General features: G+C 44.7%; 1 protein-coding gene across 1 annotated transcript in view; it reads left to right on the top strand.

The window, feature by feature from the left end:
- The first annotated feature begins 10,503 nt into the window (after window positions 1–10,503).
- Window positions 10,504–15,000, top strand: part of LOC117736890 (SH2 domain-containing protein 3C-like) — a 23,858-nt gene continuing 19,361 nt past the window's right edge. Inside the window, exons 1-2 of the mRNA XM_034542534.1 lie at window positions 10,504–10,644; window positions 14,885–15,000. The exon at window positions 14,885–15,000 is cut by the window's right edge and continues 542 nt beyond it. Of these exons, the coding sequence (XP_034398425.1) occupies window positions 10,626–10,644; window positions 14,885–15,000 (135 nt within the window). The 5' untranslated portion in view covers window positions 10,504–10,625. The remainder of the gene's footprint in view (window positions 10,645–14,884) is intronic.

The following is a 15,000-nucleotide window of genomic DNA, read 5'->3' as shown; positions in this document are numbered from 1 at the left end:
GTGTATCTTTGTGGTCGTTTTGAGTGTCTTTGTAGTGATTGTGAGTCTCTGTGTAGTTATTGTGTGTATCTTTGTGGTGATTGTGAGTCTCTGTGTAGTTATTGTGTGTATCTTTGTGGTTGTTGTGAGTCTTTGTAGTTGCCTTGTTTCATTTTGTAGTTGTTTTACGTCTCTTTGAAGTCTCTGTTGTTGTTGCCTCTGCCTGGTTGGTCGGTCCAGTCATCCATCGATGCCAACAGGCTGAACTGTGATCATAAAACCATTTTTCTCTTTAATAAAACGTTGCCGTACTGTGATTGATGGACAGTCGTGCTCCCAATTAGGCAAATGACTCTCCGGTCACTATCTGCTGATGTATGGCCGGTTTAACGAGGAGGTGCATTCGTCAGGCCTCTCACCGGGCTCCTAGTGCTGGTCTTCAGGCCTCCCACCGGGCTCCTAGTGCTGGTCTTCAGGCCTCCCACCGGGCTCCTAGTGCTGGTCTTCAGGCCTCCCACCGGGCTCCTAGTGCTGGTCTTCAGGCCTCTCACCGGGCTCCTAGTGCTGGTCTTCAGGCCTCTCACCGGGCTCCTAGTGCTGGTCTTCAGGCCTCCCACCGGGCTCCTAGTGCTGGTCTTCAGGCCTCCCACCGGGCTCCTAGTGCTGGTCTTCAGGCCTCCCACCGGGCTCCTAGTGCTGGTCTTCAGGCCTCCCACCGGGCTCCTAGTGCTGGTCTTCAGGCCTCCCACCGGGCTCCTAGTGCTGGTCTTCAGGCCTCTCACCGGGCTCCTAGTGCTGGTCTTCAGGCCTCTCACCGGGCTCCTAGTGCTGGTCTTCAGGCCTCTCACCGGGCTCCTAGTGCTGGTCTTCAGGCCTCCCACCGGGCTCCTAGTGCTGGTCTTCAGGCCTCCCACCGGGCTCCTAGTGCTGGTCTTCAGGCCTCCCACCGGGAGGAAAGCAGTGGTGAGGTTGTGTGTTCTTTCTCTCTTTCAGGGCTCAATAACGCTGCACAAACGGGGACATGAACAATCCAGCATTAATTTCCCAATTAATGTTGAATAGAAGCGTCTCTTTGGCGGCGGCGTTTACGGCCTTTGATGAGCTTCCCAACAGAAACAACTGTCATTGTTAGCTGTGGGAAGCCGGTGAGGGATCCCAGAGGAGGTCCGATCCCTGGGAGGAGACCCGGAGCTCACACATGGTTCAATCCTGAGGAAGCTCGACACAGCAAGGGAAGAAGAAATCCTGCTTTACGTGCCATTATACACACATATATATATATATATATATATATATATATATATATATATATATAATAACTATATATTATACATATATGTATATATATATATAGATAACATATATATTTATATATGTATAATATATATACATATATATTTATATATATATACAGTATATATATATATACAGTATATATATAATAACTATATATTATACATATATGTATATATATATAGATAACATATATATATATTTATATATGTATAATAAATATACATATATATATTTATATATGTATATATATACATATCTATATATATGTATAATATGTATAGATAATATATATGTATATTCTATATACATATACATATATATGTATATGTATGATATATATAGATAATATAGATATGTATATATATGTATAATATATATATATATATATATATATATATACGTATGTATAATTAGCATGCTAACGATGTTTAGCATGCTAATAGTAGCATGCTAACATCGTCAGAAAGGGCTTGTGCTAAGTAAACTAAGTCCTCGTCCTCTGGGGGCCGTGAACGTCGGGACTTTTCATGAACATCCAAAGTTCTGCTAAAAGAGGTTCCTCACACTTTAATCATCTAGTGGAGGCGGAGCTTGAACACTGGGAGACGCCCAGTAGAACCACAGCTCTGTGTTAGTTCAGGAGGGACAAATGTGTTCCTTTCTTTCAAACACGTGATTCATGTTTTACTCGTTTGGGACCACCCATGTTTATTTTCCTCCTAAATCTAGAGGGGATGATTTCTCCGGCATAATTTCATTGCACAGAAAGGAGTCGGCTTCACTAAATCAGCAGGTGATAAATGAATCGTGAATCCTAAATTATGCCCCGACCTCCGTTTGACCAAATCAAAATGCGCCGGGTATAATTCATTAATTAAATATAAGCTATTCCATATTTTTGGTCCAACACTCTGAGAAAACTTCGGTATATAATTAAAACAACTTGTGTTGTTGCGAGAGCTGTACAATATTTGAACGTGTTCCAAGAATTAAACAATAAAGTTAATAACGTTAGTGACATTATGGAGGAGTTTTTTTAAGGGTTTCTTCCTGATCTCCAGGTGTAATGGAGCAATGCATCAAATATATATAAATATATTAGCATGTTCACCATCTTAGCTTAGCATGTTAGCATGATGCAATTAGCAATCCAATTAGCGTGAGACTGCAGGTATATTACCATGAACCAAAAGCATTGGACCTGATGATGACGCTGAAGGGAAAGTCATGTGATCACTTCGGATTCATCCTCTGAGGAACATGAACGTCTGTGTGCCCAGACATTTTATTTTAACGTATTCTATTGTAAATTGTGAGAATGTTGCTTTTATCTTAATGAAGTAAGAGAGTACTTTGGGTTCTCAGACATTTTTAATTAATGTTTTTTCAAGAATAATCTCAGTTATTTTAATTATAACAATCAGTAATTCCAGGCCCAGAAAATACATCTCTCATTTTTCATTTTCAGACCAAAAGTTGACTTTAAGTTTAAAGTATTAACCCCGGAGAAATGTGTGTTACAGCTCATTATGGGATGCGGTGTAAACGGTGCTTTCATATGTTCATGGTGAGTCTGGCGCTGATGCGTCTTCCTCTCTTCTCAAACAGCCCGCGGTCAACAGCCCGCCAACAGCCTGCCAACAGCCCGCGGTCAACAGCCCGCCAACAGCCTGCCAACAGCCCGCGGTCAACAGCCCGCCAACAGCCCGCCAACAGCCCACCAACAGCCTGCCAACAGCCCACCAACAGCCCGCCAACAGCCCGCCAACAGCCTGCCAACAGCCCACCAACAGCCCGCCAACAGCCCGCCAACAGCCCGCCAACAGCCCACCAACAGCCCGCCAACAGCCCGCCAACAGCCCGCCAACAGCCTGCCAACAGTCTGCCAACAGCCCGCCAACAGCCCGCCAACAGGTCGCCAACAGCCCGCCAACAGCCCGCCAACAGGTCGCCAACAGCCCGCCAACAGCCCGCCAACAGTCTGCCAACAGCCCGCCAACAGCCCGCCAACAGGTCGCCAACAGCCCGCCAACAGGTCGCCAACAGCCCGCCAACAGCCTGCCAACAGCCCGTCAACAGCTCGCCAACAGCCTGCCAACAGCCTGCCAACAGCCTGCCAACAGCTCGCCAACAGCCCGCCAACAGCCCGCCAACAGCTCGCCAACAGCCCGCCAACAGCCTGCCAACAGCCTGCCAACAGCCTGCCAACAGCCCATCAACAGCCCGCCAACAGCCCGCCAACAGCCCGCCAACAGCTCGCCAACAGCCCGCCAACAGCCTGCCAACAGCCTGCCAACAGCCCGCCAACAGCCCATCAACAGCCCGCCAACAGCCCGCCAACAGCCTGCCAACAGGCTGCCAGGGGAAGAACGACCACATGAAGTCCTGAATTAGATGCAGCCGTAAATATTTGATGAGCCGCTGTGTGTCTCCAGTAGCTTAATGGTCAGCGTCCAAGGTCAGAAGCATCCGGAGTCTCTCACACACACACACACACACACACACACACACACACACACACACACACACACACACACACACACACACACACACACACACACACCCCACACAGGGAGAAATATGTGCACCAGCATGCACACGGGAAGATGTTTACAGTCCGTGCTCAAAGAGAAACGTGGACACAAACAAACACCCACACGCGTCTGAACACACACGGATTTCTATCCTTGTGAGGACACTGACGGAGGAAATATATGGTTTAACCTTCTCCTTTGTGTCCTTCATCCGTCACGGCCTCGCTGTGTGAAGGCCTTTGAAAACACTTCTTCAAAACAACCTCACTTGCCAAACAGGTCCTCACTTTTTCAATTAAATGTTGGACTATGTAATTTTCCTTGTATAGTGTCTTCCTAATGAATTATTAGTCTAAATCACTTGGTATTACATCGTTTTTAAAGGTGCTACACCAATAAACTTGCCTTGCGTTTGAACAATATCATTTTCTCCATCCGAAAATGTCATCATTCCGGTTTTCTGTAAAAAAACAACCAGAAAGATCTTTTATATAGATTCCTTTTAATGAATGAATTCAGTTCCCTCTGGTAACCAGTGTCTATGTCCAGGGCTTTTATTGTGAAAGGTAAGAACAGAAGGACTGCGCTGTCTTCCTCAAGGTTGAACGGAGTAATAAATCTTTTCCTTTTGGTTCGGCCTACGGAGCCTCCATGTTGTTGTAGTGTGCGTTTTGAATATGTCCGTTCTGCACAACGTGATTGGTTGACGCCTCGATTCACGATGTGAAATCTCAGAATAAATCAATGCAACCTGACGCAATGTTCACATTATGTGTGAAAGGATAAAAAAACTGCAAAAAAAAATATATATATATATATAGACGTGCGAATGAATCGCACAACAAAAAATCATCCTCGTTGTGCAAAGGCCTGAAATCAACCACTGGTCCTCACAAAGAAGTACAAGAACACACACACACAAATACTCCTCATCTTCCTGGTTTCTTAACTGTTTGATAAATACCAGATGGATTCATCAATGCACATCGTTCTCTCATCATTAAAGCGTGCTTTCATCGTTTATAATCAGGAGCTGAAGCTCGGCATCAGCTCGCCGACATCGTCCGTCTCTCTGCAGCCGTCAGCGCCGTCGTGCACGTCGACGCCACTCGCATCCATATGCTGCGCCTTCCGCCGAGACGTCGGACAGCTGACGGATTGGAGAAGACGAGGCAGCTCGGCCCGAGATGGATGAAGAGTGTTGGAGAACGACGTGGACGGACGCGGCGCAATTCGGCCACCAGGGGGCAGAAGAAACTGGAAACGCAAGACGACACACGCATCATTACGCAACAGCGAACATGTTTCTAACAGAATAAAACCCACACAACAACAAAGATGGCGTACAACAAGCAGCAAAGCGTTCACCCGGCAGCATGGCCGCCCCTCCCCCGAGGCTTTCTGTTCCCAGTAAATAGCCTCAAACACCACAGCGCTCATCAGTCAGAGACAAATATCTGAGACAGCGAACAAGGAGGCTCATCAATATTTCAGAGCACGCCAAAAGAAAAAGAAAGAAAAGGAGGCCGGCGGCTTAAACGCTGACGTGTCCGTGTCGTTTTGTTTCCCGCTGACGAGCGCCGCCGTTCATTAATGCTTCCGGGGATTTCGGGGCGCTACGGGGGGCTGACGGATCTGGGCTGCGTTCGATTCTCCGCCCTTTAGAAGAGAAAACTAAACCTGGAATAAAATAAGAGAACAAAAAGAAGGACGGTAACAAAATGCATGAGATGTAAATCGATGCGGAAATCGAAGCTCGTGTTGCTCCACGAACGGAAAATAGTCCCAAATGCAAACATTTAGTCCCACTTGTTTTGTTATTTTGTATGAAACTACGTATGAAACTACATGTTCATGAGCCTGTTGTTTCGTGAACAGAAACCATTGTCTCGTTAGTTAGCTAGCGTGCTAATGCCACCATGAACCGTGAACAGAAACCATTGTCTCGTTAGTTAGCTAGCGTGCTAATGCCACCATGAACCGTGAACAGAAACCATTGTCTCGTTAGTTAGCTAGCGTGCTAATGCCACCATGAACCGTGAACAGAAACAATTGTCTCGTTAGTTAGCTAGCGTGCTAATACCACCATGAACCGTGAACAGAAACAATTGTCTCTTTAGTTAGCTAGCGTGCTAATGCCACCATGAACCGTGAACAGAAACAATTGTCTCGTTAGTTAGCTAGCGTGCTAATACCACCATGAACCGTGAACAGAACAATTGTCTCGTTAGTTAGCTAGCGTGCTAATGCCACCATGAACCGTGAACAGAAACCATTGTCTCGTTAGTTAGCTAGCGTGCTAATGCCACCATGAACCGTGAACAGAAACCATTGTCTCGTTAGTTAGCTAGCGTGCTAATGCCACCATGAACCGTGAACAGAAACCATTGTCTCGTTAGTTAGCTAGCGTGCTAATGCCACCATGAACCGTGAACAGAAACAATTGTCTCGTTAGTTAGCTAGCGTGCTAATGCCACCATGAACCATGAACAGAAACCATTGTCTCGTTAGTTAGCTAGCGTGCTAATGCCACCATGAACCGTGAACAGAAACCATTGTCTCGTTAGTTAGCTAGCGTGCTAATGCCACCATGCTTTCATGCTACAGACTGCGTTGCAGTGTCTTCCTCAGTGATCCTCGGTGGAGCTGACAGCAGGTCATCAGAGGTCGGCGGGCCATGAATAATGCTCTTTCCCCCGTGCGATGGATCGGGATCTGTTCCACGCTCTTTCATTCAGAATCACTTGAGCTGGAGCGCGGACGGCGTGCGTTGAATTAATGTGCAGCGATCTGACATTTATTCACTTCAGCGGAGTGAAGAAGAAGGAGGTGGAGGAGGAGGAGTGACATAAATTAGCCTGTTTGCAGCTCGGTGGGCCAGATGGCGCCGTGAGTTGGAGGGACACATTTTAATTTGATCAACCAGATGTCCTCATATTCTGGTGTTTATTTGTGGTTAAAAAAAAGCGACGTGACGCCATCGTGTGAGACGTCGCGTTTCTCCACCGGCAGATGGTTCTTCAGGAGCCTCTCTCCGAAGACCGAATAGGCACCAGAGACTTCAGGTCTCAGGTCTAAGACCTGAAGTCTCTGGTCCCTATTCGGTGCAGCTGCCTCAAAGAAGGCAACCAGTGAACAGGAAGTGACTGAATCTGGACTGAGGACGCCGTGTACGTCTCTGTTGGAGACCTGTCAATCACCTCGTAGCCCCGCCCCTAAAGCATACCTTGCTTTATGGTCTGTTTGACTCTATATGGACCATAATTCACTAAATGAACATCAAGTGGATTCTAATATTTCTGTACCGTTATACAGATTTAAATGCATTAAAACTACATGTCTCCAAGTGAAATGAATCCAAGTGGCTTCGTAGACCTGCTGGTGGACCGACCTGCTGGTTCAGGATCAGATACGGTCGTGGAGAGAGAAGGACTTCCTCCAGCAGACGCCTTCAGGGACTCATCAAGGAAACAGGCCGAAGACGAATGAGCAGATTGAACTACACGTTTGGATTTATTGTTCCTGCAGAGATTAATCTCATGTATTGACACAGAGACACCAAACTGATCCCGGTTCAGTTCTTCTTTCACTTGTCAATGGAGGCGTCTCCTTTGGGATCTTCATAAAAGATCAAATCCGAAATCTTCAAATCCGACTCCAAAGCTGCGGCTTTTTATTTCTCTCGTTTCCTTTTTGTTTATGTTTATGTTTATATTTTTCTGTGTGAATCAACATAAATATTTGAATAATCTTGATTTAATTATTGCATTCACAGAATCAAGAAAATAAAAAAAAACATACATTTATCTTTTTTATATCATCTTCGTCTTTGCTTTGCAAAATACATAAAAATATATTCAGTTTACGTTCTTCTGAACCCTAAAGACTTAAAACTAAAACTAGAAATACCACAAATTTACTGAAATAAAATACTGACATCTTCTCTCTCTCTCTCTCTCTCTCTCTCTTATCAGGACCTCTGCTGCCACCTAGTGGACACAACCCCAATAATCAAATCTTTCTTTTAATAATCATTTACATATATTTAAGACATATCTTTTTTTAAAGATATTTAATGTTTGTGTTAAGTTTTCAGATATAATATTATATATATGTATTTATATATTATATATATATATATAAATACATATATAAATATATATAATATATTTGTTATACAGAAATACATTTCCAGCGATGGAAACTAATTTACTAATGTACAATTATGAAGTTATTGTACTTTACATGCATTTATTTATACTAGATACCTTGCAGATTTACAATATTAATACAAGATATAAATGATCTAATAATTATGTTCAAAACATATTTTGGTGCTAATACCTTTGAATGCAGGACTCAAGTACAAAGTTGAGGTACTTCTACTGTAAATACTACAGTATTTACATACTTCCACAACATCTCAGAGGTAAATAAATATTCAACGTTTTATTAGATAACGTTATTTAATTTGCAGATCGACATCAATAATAAGAGCTTATAATGAACACATTTATTAAGATGTTTTATTATAGGTGAAGTTAAAAAATATGAAGACATTTAACAACAAGGCAAGTTAAAGCGCTTTACATGAACCATCAAAATATAAGAAATATATATATACACACATAATAATAATAATAGTACAGAAGAAATTATGTAAAAAGAGGAGGTGTAATACGCTAAGGCTTCAGCAATATGACAAATGTAATGACTTGTTATTGTTTTTATTTTTTTTTTCAAATGTTGATTTTCATTAAATTTGAGTTTAAAATTAACTCGATGCTGTTCAGTCAGTTCCTGTATTGAGTGTTTTAACCAACACATTGAGCTCCACCCAATGATTTTAGGAACTGAAACAGGAAGTGAAATTGCTTTTTGTGAATTCAATTATTTCTTTATTCCTCCTTTCTGTCTGTAAATACTAATTTCATCAACAGTTTATCATTTTCTCACCATTTTTATGTTTGCTCCGAAGAAGTTAAGATCTTAGTTTGTGGTAGTGTTGGTTCTCCTCGATGGTGGAACAAGCTCCTCAGTAGTTGAACCAGCTCCTCAGAAGTGGAACAAGCTCCTCAGTATTGGAACAAGCTCCTCAGAAGTGGAACAAGCTCCTCAATGGTGGAATGAGCTCCTCAATGGTGGAACGAGCTCCTCGATGGTGGAACAAGCTCCACGATGGTGGAACAAGCTCCTCAATGGTGGAACAAGCTCCTCAATGGTGGAACGAGCTCCTCAATGGTGGAACAAGCTCCTCAATGGTGGAACAAGCTCCTCAGAAGTGGAACAAGCTCCTCGATGGTGGAACAAGCTCCTCAATGGTGGAACGAGCTCCTCAATGGTGGAACAAGCTCCTCAATGGTGGAACAAGCTCCACGATGGTGGAACAAGCTCCTCGATGGTGGAACAAGCTCCTCGATGGTGGAACAAGCTCCTCGATGGTGGAACAAGCTCCACGATGGTGGAACAAGCTCCTCGATGGTGGAACAAGCTCCTCGATGGTGGAACAAGCTCCACGATGGTGGAACAAGCTCCTCAATGGTGGAACAAGCTCCTCGATGGTGGAACAAGCTCCTCAATGGTAGAACGAGCTTCCCGATGGTGGAACAAGCTCCTCGATGGTGGAACGAGTTCCTTGGTGGTGGAACAAGCTCCTCAATGGTGGAACAAGCTCCTCAGAAGTGGAACAAGCTCCTCGATGGTGGAACAAGCTCCTCAATGGTGGAACATGCTCCTCGATGGTGGAACAAGCTCCACGATGGTGGAACAAGCTCCTCGATGGTGGAACAAGCTCCTCGATGGTGGAACAAGCTCCTCGATGGTGGAACAAGCTCCTCGATGGTGGAACAAGCTCCACGATGGTGGAACAAGCTCCTCAATGGTGGAACAAGCTCCTCGATGGTGGAACAAGCTCCTCAATGGTAGAACGAGCTTCCCGATGGTGGAACAAGCTCCTCGATGGTGGAACGAGTTCCTTGGTGGTGGAACAAGCTCCTCAATGGTGGGACGAGCTCCTTGGTGGTGGACTAAACTGAGGTCTATAGAGGATCAGGACTAGACTGAGGTCTAAAACAACACTGAGACTTGTTCCAATATATATATATATATATATATATATATATATATATATATATTGTAGTGTCACGGGCTGTCGCTAGGACAGGCTAGCCTGGGGCGGTGCAAAGAGAGAGATGAACACAGGCACGTCCGAGGGTATTTAACAAAAAGTCCAGGTTTATTTCCCATCCCACCAGCAAGGTAACATCCAAAAACAACAAAGTATCAAAAAAAAGGTCCAGTTAGATAACACAAAACATGCCGGAGGAGAAAGTGGTTAATTAACCAAACAAAAACTCAATCCTGGTGACTCCAGGCTACGAGGTCCTCTCCCTTGTTGTCCTCTTCCAGGTGCTTGTGGGTTCACCTTCCGCTCTCCTTTCTCCTTCCCAGGTGCTCTCCCTTGAGTCTCCCAGCCCTGCCTCAATCAGGTGCCTTAAGCAGCTGCAGCTGGGTGAGCGGTGAGGCAGGCTGGGAGATGTAGTTCTTGCACTGGTGGCCACTCTGTAGCGCCCCTCCACTACCTGTCCCCTTGTGATGCCACAATATATATATATATTTTGGTGTCAGATTAGTGTTGAATTCATTTCACTGTTATTAAAAGTTTGATTATTCTGAGAAGTGAATGATACGAGTGCATCCAGTGACTTCCAGAGACCTGGTTGCATCATCACACAGGAAACAGGAAGTGGGGGCTCGAGCTCGCGGCTCGTCATCGCGCTGCTGAAGCTGAACTCATCAGGAAGTCGACGTCTGAACATGAACACGCGGAAACTGAGTGAGTTAAATTATCATTCCAGGAAAGTCATATGACATATACTCCATTAAACATGATTATATTGAGGGTGCAGATAATAGAAGTTAAATAAGATCTAGAGTATTAATATTTATTTATTTGTATCTTAAAGTAAAAAAAAACTTGAGGATTAGAAATGAAAGAACTTGTAATAAAGTAAAAGTACCAGTACTTAAAAGTACTTCTTCTGACTGATATATCAGAGTATTAATACTGTGAGGGCTGCAGGTGGAACTACTTTGAACCACTTTAATTAGATATTTTAGTTTATTTGAGTGTTCATAACTATCTCAGTGTCTCTGAGGCGTCTGAGGCGTTCACATGAAACTCAACGAGACGTTGAGCTTCATGTGAACTAACCCCTCTGCATAAAGCTTCATAATATATAGTTGTATTAATAAATGTGTATAAATGAGTCTCTGAATGCTGTGTGAACTAACCCCTCTGCATAAAGCTTCATAATATATAGTTGTATTAATAAATGTGTATAAATGAGTCTCTGAATGCTGTGTGAACTAACCCCTCTGCATAAAGCTTCATAACATATAGTTTTATTAATAAATGTGTATAAATGAGTCTCTGAATGCTGTGTGAACTAACCCCTCTGCATAAAGCTTCATAACATATAGTTTTATTAATAAATGTGTATAAATGAGTCTCTGAATGCTGTGTGAACTAACCCCTCTGCATAAAGCTTCATAATATATAGTTTTATTAATAAATGTGTATAAATGAGTCTCTGAATGCTGTGTGAACTAACCCCTCTGCATAAAGCTTCATAATATATAGTTTTATTAATAAATGTGTATAAATGAGTCTCTGGATGCTGTGTGAACTAACCCCTCTGCATAAAGCTTCATAATATATAGTTTTATTAATAAATGTGTATAAATGAGTCTCTGAATGCTGTGTGAACTAACCCCTCTGCATAAAGCTTCATAATATATAGTTTTATTAATAAATGTGTATAAATGAGTCTCTGAATGCTGTGTGAACTAACCCCTCTGCATAAAGCTTCATAACATATAGTTTTATTAATAAATGTGTATAAATGAGTCTCTGAATGCTGTGTGAACTAACCCCTCTGCATAAAGCTTCATAATATATAGTTGTATTAATAAATGTGTGTGTGTTCCCCTCGCACACAGCTCTCTGCTTCATTGCAGAAGAAGCAGAGAGCTGTGTGCGTGGCTCTGTCTGTGTGTCTGTGTGTGTGTGTGTGTGTCTGTGTGTGTGTGTGTGTGTGTGTGTGTGTTTGTGGCTCTGTGTGTGTGTGTGTGTGTGTGTGTGTGTTTGTGGCTCTGTGTGTGTGTGTGTGTGTGTGTGTGTGTCTGTGTGTGTGTGTGTGTGTTTGTGGCTCTGTGTGTGTGTGTGTGTGTGTGTGTGTGTGTTTGTGGCTCTGTGTGTGTGTGTGTGTGTGTGTGGCTCTGTGTGTGTGTGTGTGTGTGTGTGTGTGTGTGTGTGTGTGTGTTTGTGGCTCTGTGTGTGTGTGTGTGTGTGTGTGTGTGTGTTTGTCCGGCTGGGATCAGAGACAACGGGTGGCTGTGCTGCCCTCCGTTGGCCGTTGACTCCGTTGTTGTTCTCTTTTTTAAAAGCTCCATTTTACCCATGATGCATCTGGAGGCTTTAAACAAAACCGCTGTGTTCTTTGAGTTTCACCGGCTGATCTACGATCGTCTTTAACTCAACATCTTCCTTAAAAAGAGATTTTAAAAAAACAGAAAAACGTGACATTGTTTTTGACTATTTTTGGATACGTGTATTAATTATAGAAACAGAGCAACATTTGTTTGAGGAAAATTCTGACAGATCCAGGACTTAATTAGCCTAGCTTAGCACAAAGACTAGAAGCAGGGGGAAACTGTTAGCCTTGCCCCATCAAAAGTAAAATAGATTGTATAAAAGACGTGGCAACCTTCAGAAATGAATAAGAAACAAAAAGTCTGTAATTATTGTGCAATTGTATTGCATGTTTAATAATGAATTAATCACGTGTACACAACAACTTTGAAACAGGTTTGATTTTTCTCTGTTTTGTCCACTCTGAGCCACCGTAAACACAGAAATAGCCCCCAGATTCACTTGAAGAAGAAGTTCTCTGCGTTGCGTCACACGTTACGCAATAAAGAGAACGATTCAAAAGGAAGTTATGTTCTTCTCTTAGTGAAGATGAACAACAACCTTCCTGATATCTGCCCTCCTCCTCTCTCTCTCCTCCTCTCTCCTCCTCTCTCCTCCTCTCTCCTCCTCTCTCTCCTCCTCTCTCCTCCTCTCTCCTCCTCTCTCCTCCTCTCTCTCTCCTCCTCTCTCTCCTCCTCTCTCCTCCTCTCTCTCCTCCTCTCTCCTCCTCTCTCTCCTCCTCTCTCCTCCTCTCTCCTCCTCTCTCCTCCTCTCTCCTCCTCTCTCTCTCCTCCTCTCTCCTCCTCTCTCTCCTCCTCTCTCCTCCTCTCTCCTCCTCTCTCTCCTCCTCTCTCTCCTCCTCTCTCCTCCTCTCTCTCCTCCTCCTCTCTCCTCCTCTCTCTCCTCCTCTCTCTCCTCCTCTCTCCTCCTCTCTCTCCTCCTCCTCTCTCCTCCTCTCTCCTCCTCTCTCTCCTCCTCTATCCTCCTCTATCCTCCTCTCTCTCCTCCTCTCTCTCCTCCTCTCTCCTCCTCTCTCTCCTCCTCTCTCTCTCTCCTCTATCCTCCTCTCTCTCCTCCTCTATCCTCCTCTCTCTCCTCCTCTCTCTCCTCCTCTCTCCTCCTCTCTCTCCTCCTCTCTCTCTCTCTCCTCTCTCCTCCTCTCTCTCCTCCTCTATCCTCCTCTCTCTCCTCCTCTCTCTCCTCCTCTCTCTCCTCCTCTCTCTCCTCTTCTCTCTCCTCCTCTCTCTCCTCCTCTCTCCTCTCTCTCCTCTTCTCTCTCCTCTTCTCTCTCCTCCTCTCTCTCCTCTCTCCTCCTCTCTCCTCCTCTCTCTCTCCTCTCTCCTCCTCTCTCCTCCTCTCTCTCTCCTCTCTCCTCCTCTCTCTCCTCCTCTCTCCTCCTCTCTCTCCTCCTCTCTCTCTCTCCTCTCTCCTCCTCTCTCTCCTCCTCTATCCTCCTCTCTCTCCTCCTCTCTCTCCTCTTCTCTCTCCTCCTCTCTCTCCTCCTCTCTCCTCCTCTCTCCTCCTCTCTCTCCTCCTCTCTCTCCTCTCTCCTCCTCTCTCCTCCTCTCTCTCCTCCTCTCTCTCTCTCTCCTCTCTCCTCCTCTCTCTCCTCCTCTATCCTCCTCTCTCTCCTCCTCTCTCTCCTCCTCTCTCTCCTCTTCTCTCTCCTCCTCTCTCTCCTCCTCTCTCCTCTCTCTCCTCTTCTCTCTCCTCTTCTCTCTCCTCCTCTCTCTCCTCTCTCCTCCTCTCTCCTCCTCTCTCTCCTCCTCTCTCCTCCTCTCTCTCCTCCTCTCTCTCCTCTCTCCTCCTCTCTCCTCCTCTCTCTCCTCCTCTCTCCTCCTCTCTCTCCTCCTCTCTCTCCTCTCTCCTCCTCTCTCCTCCTCTCTCTCCCCTCTCTCCTCCTCTCTCCTCCTCTCTCCTCCTCTCTCTCCTCCTCTCTCTCCTCTCTCCTCCTCTCTCCTCCTCTCTCTCCCCTCTCTCCTCCTCTCTCCTCCTCTCTCGTCCTCCAAAGAAAACATTTCTTTGTGTTTCACGACAAAGTGAACATTAAATGTTTTTAACTGCAGACGTAAAGATCTCACGTTGTTCTGTCAAATGGACGACTACGCCGCATCATATTGCTGCATTACATTGCTGCGTTACATTGCTGCGTTACATTTCTGTGTTACATTGTTGGGTTACATTGCTGCATTACATTGCTGCGTTACATTGCTGCGTTACATTGCTGCGTTACATTGCTGCGTTACATTGCTGTGTTACATTGTTGGGTTACATTGTTGGGTTACATTGTTGCGTTACATTGCTGCGTTACATTGCTGCGTTACATTGCTGCGTTACATTGCTGCGTTACATTGCTGCGTTACATTGCTGCGTTACATTGTTGCGTTACATTGCTGCGTTACATTGCTGCGTTACATTGCTGCGTGGCGCTGTTGTGTTGCTCTGTTTCATTGAGTTGTTTTGTAGCGAGACAACTTGTTCAACAGCTATTGAAGTTCATATTTCAGCTGATTCGCAGACACAAACACGTACAAAGTAACATATTTGTGTCTTTATTTTGCTGCATTGATGCGACACCAGCTCACGACCTTCTACCCTCCAGGTTTCAAATGGTTTGGGAGCCTCTCCAATCTGTCCGCCCGCCGCCCGTCACAGAGGAATGACATCTCGGCCGCCCCAGTGCATGATGGGAGCCTCGGCGGAGCCAATCAATCGGTG

Source organism: Cyclopterus lumpus, chromosome 9, assembly GCF_009769545.1.
Source record: "Cyclopterus lumpus isolate fCycLum1 chromosome 9, fCycLum1.pri, whole genome shotgun sequence".
NCBI classification, from domain to species: Eukaryota; Metazoa; Chordata; class Actinopteri; order Perciformes; family Cyclopteridae; genus Cyclopterus; species Cyclopterus lumpus.
This window is presented reverse-complemented; position numbering and strand designations above follow the sequence as displayed.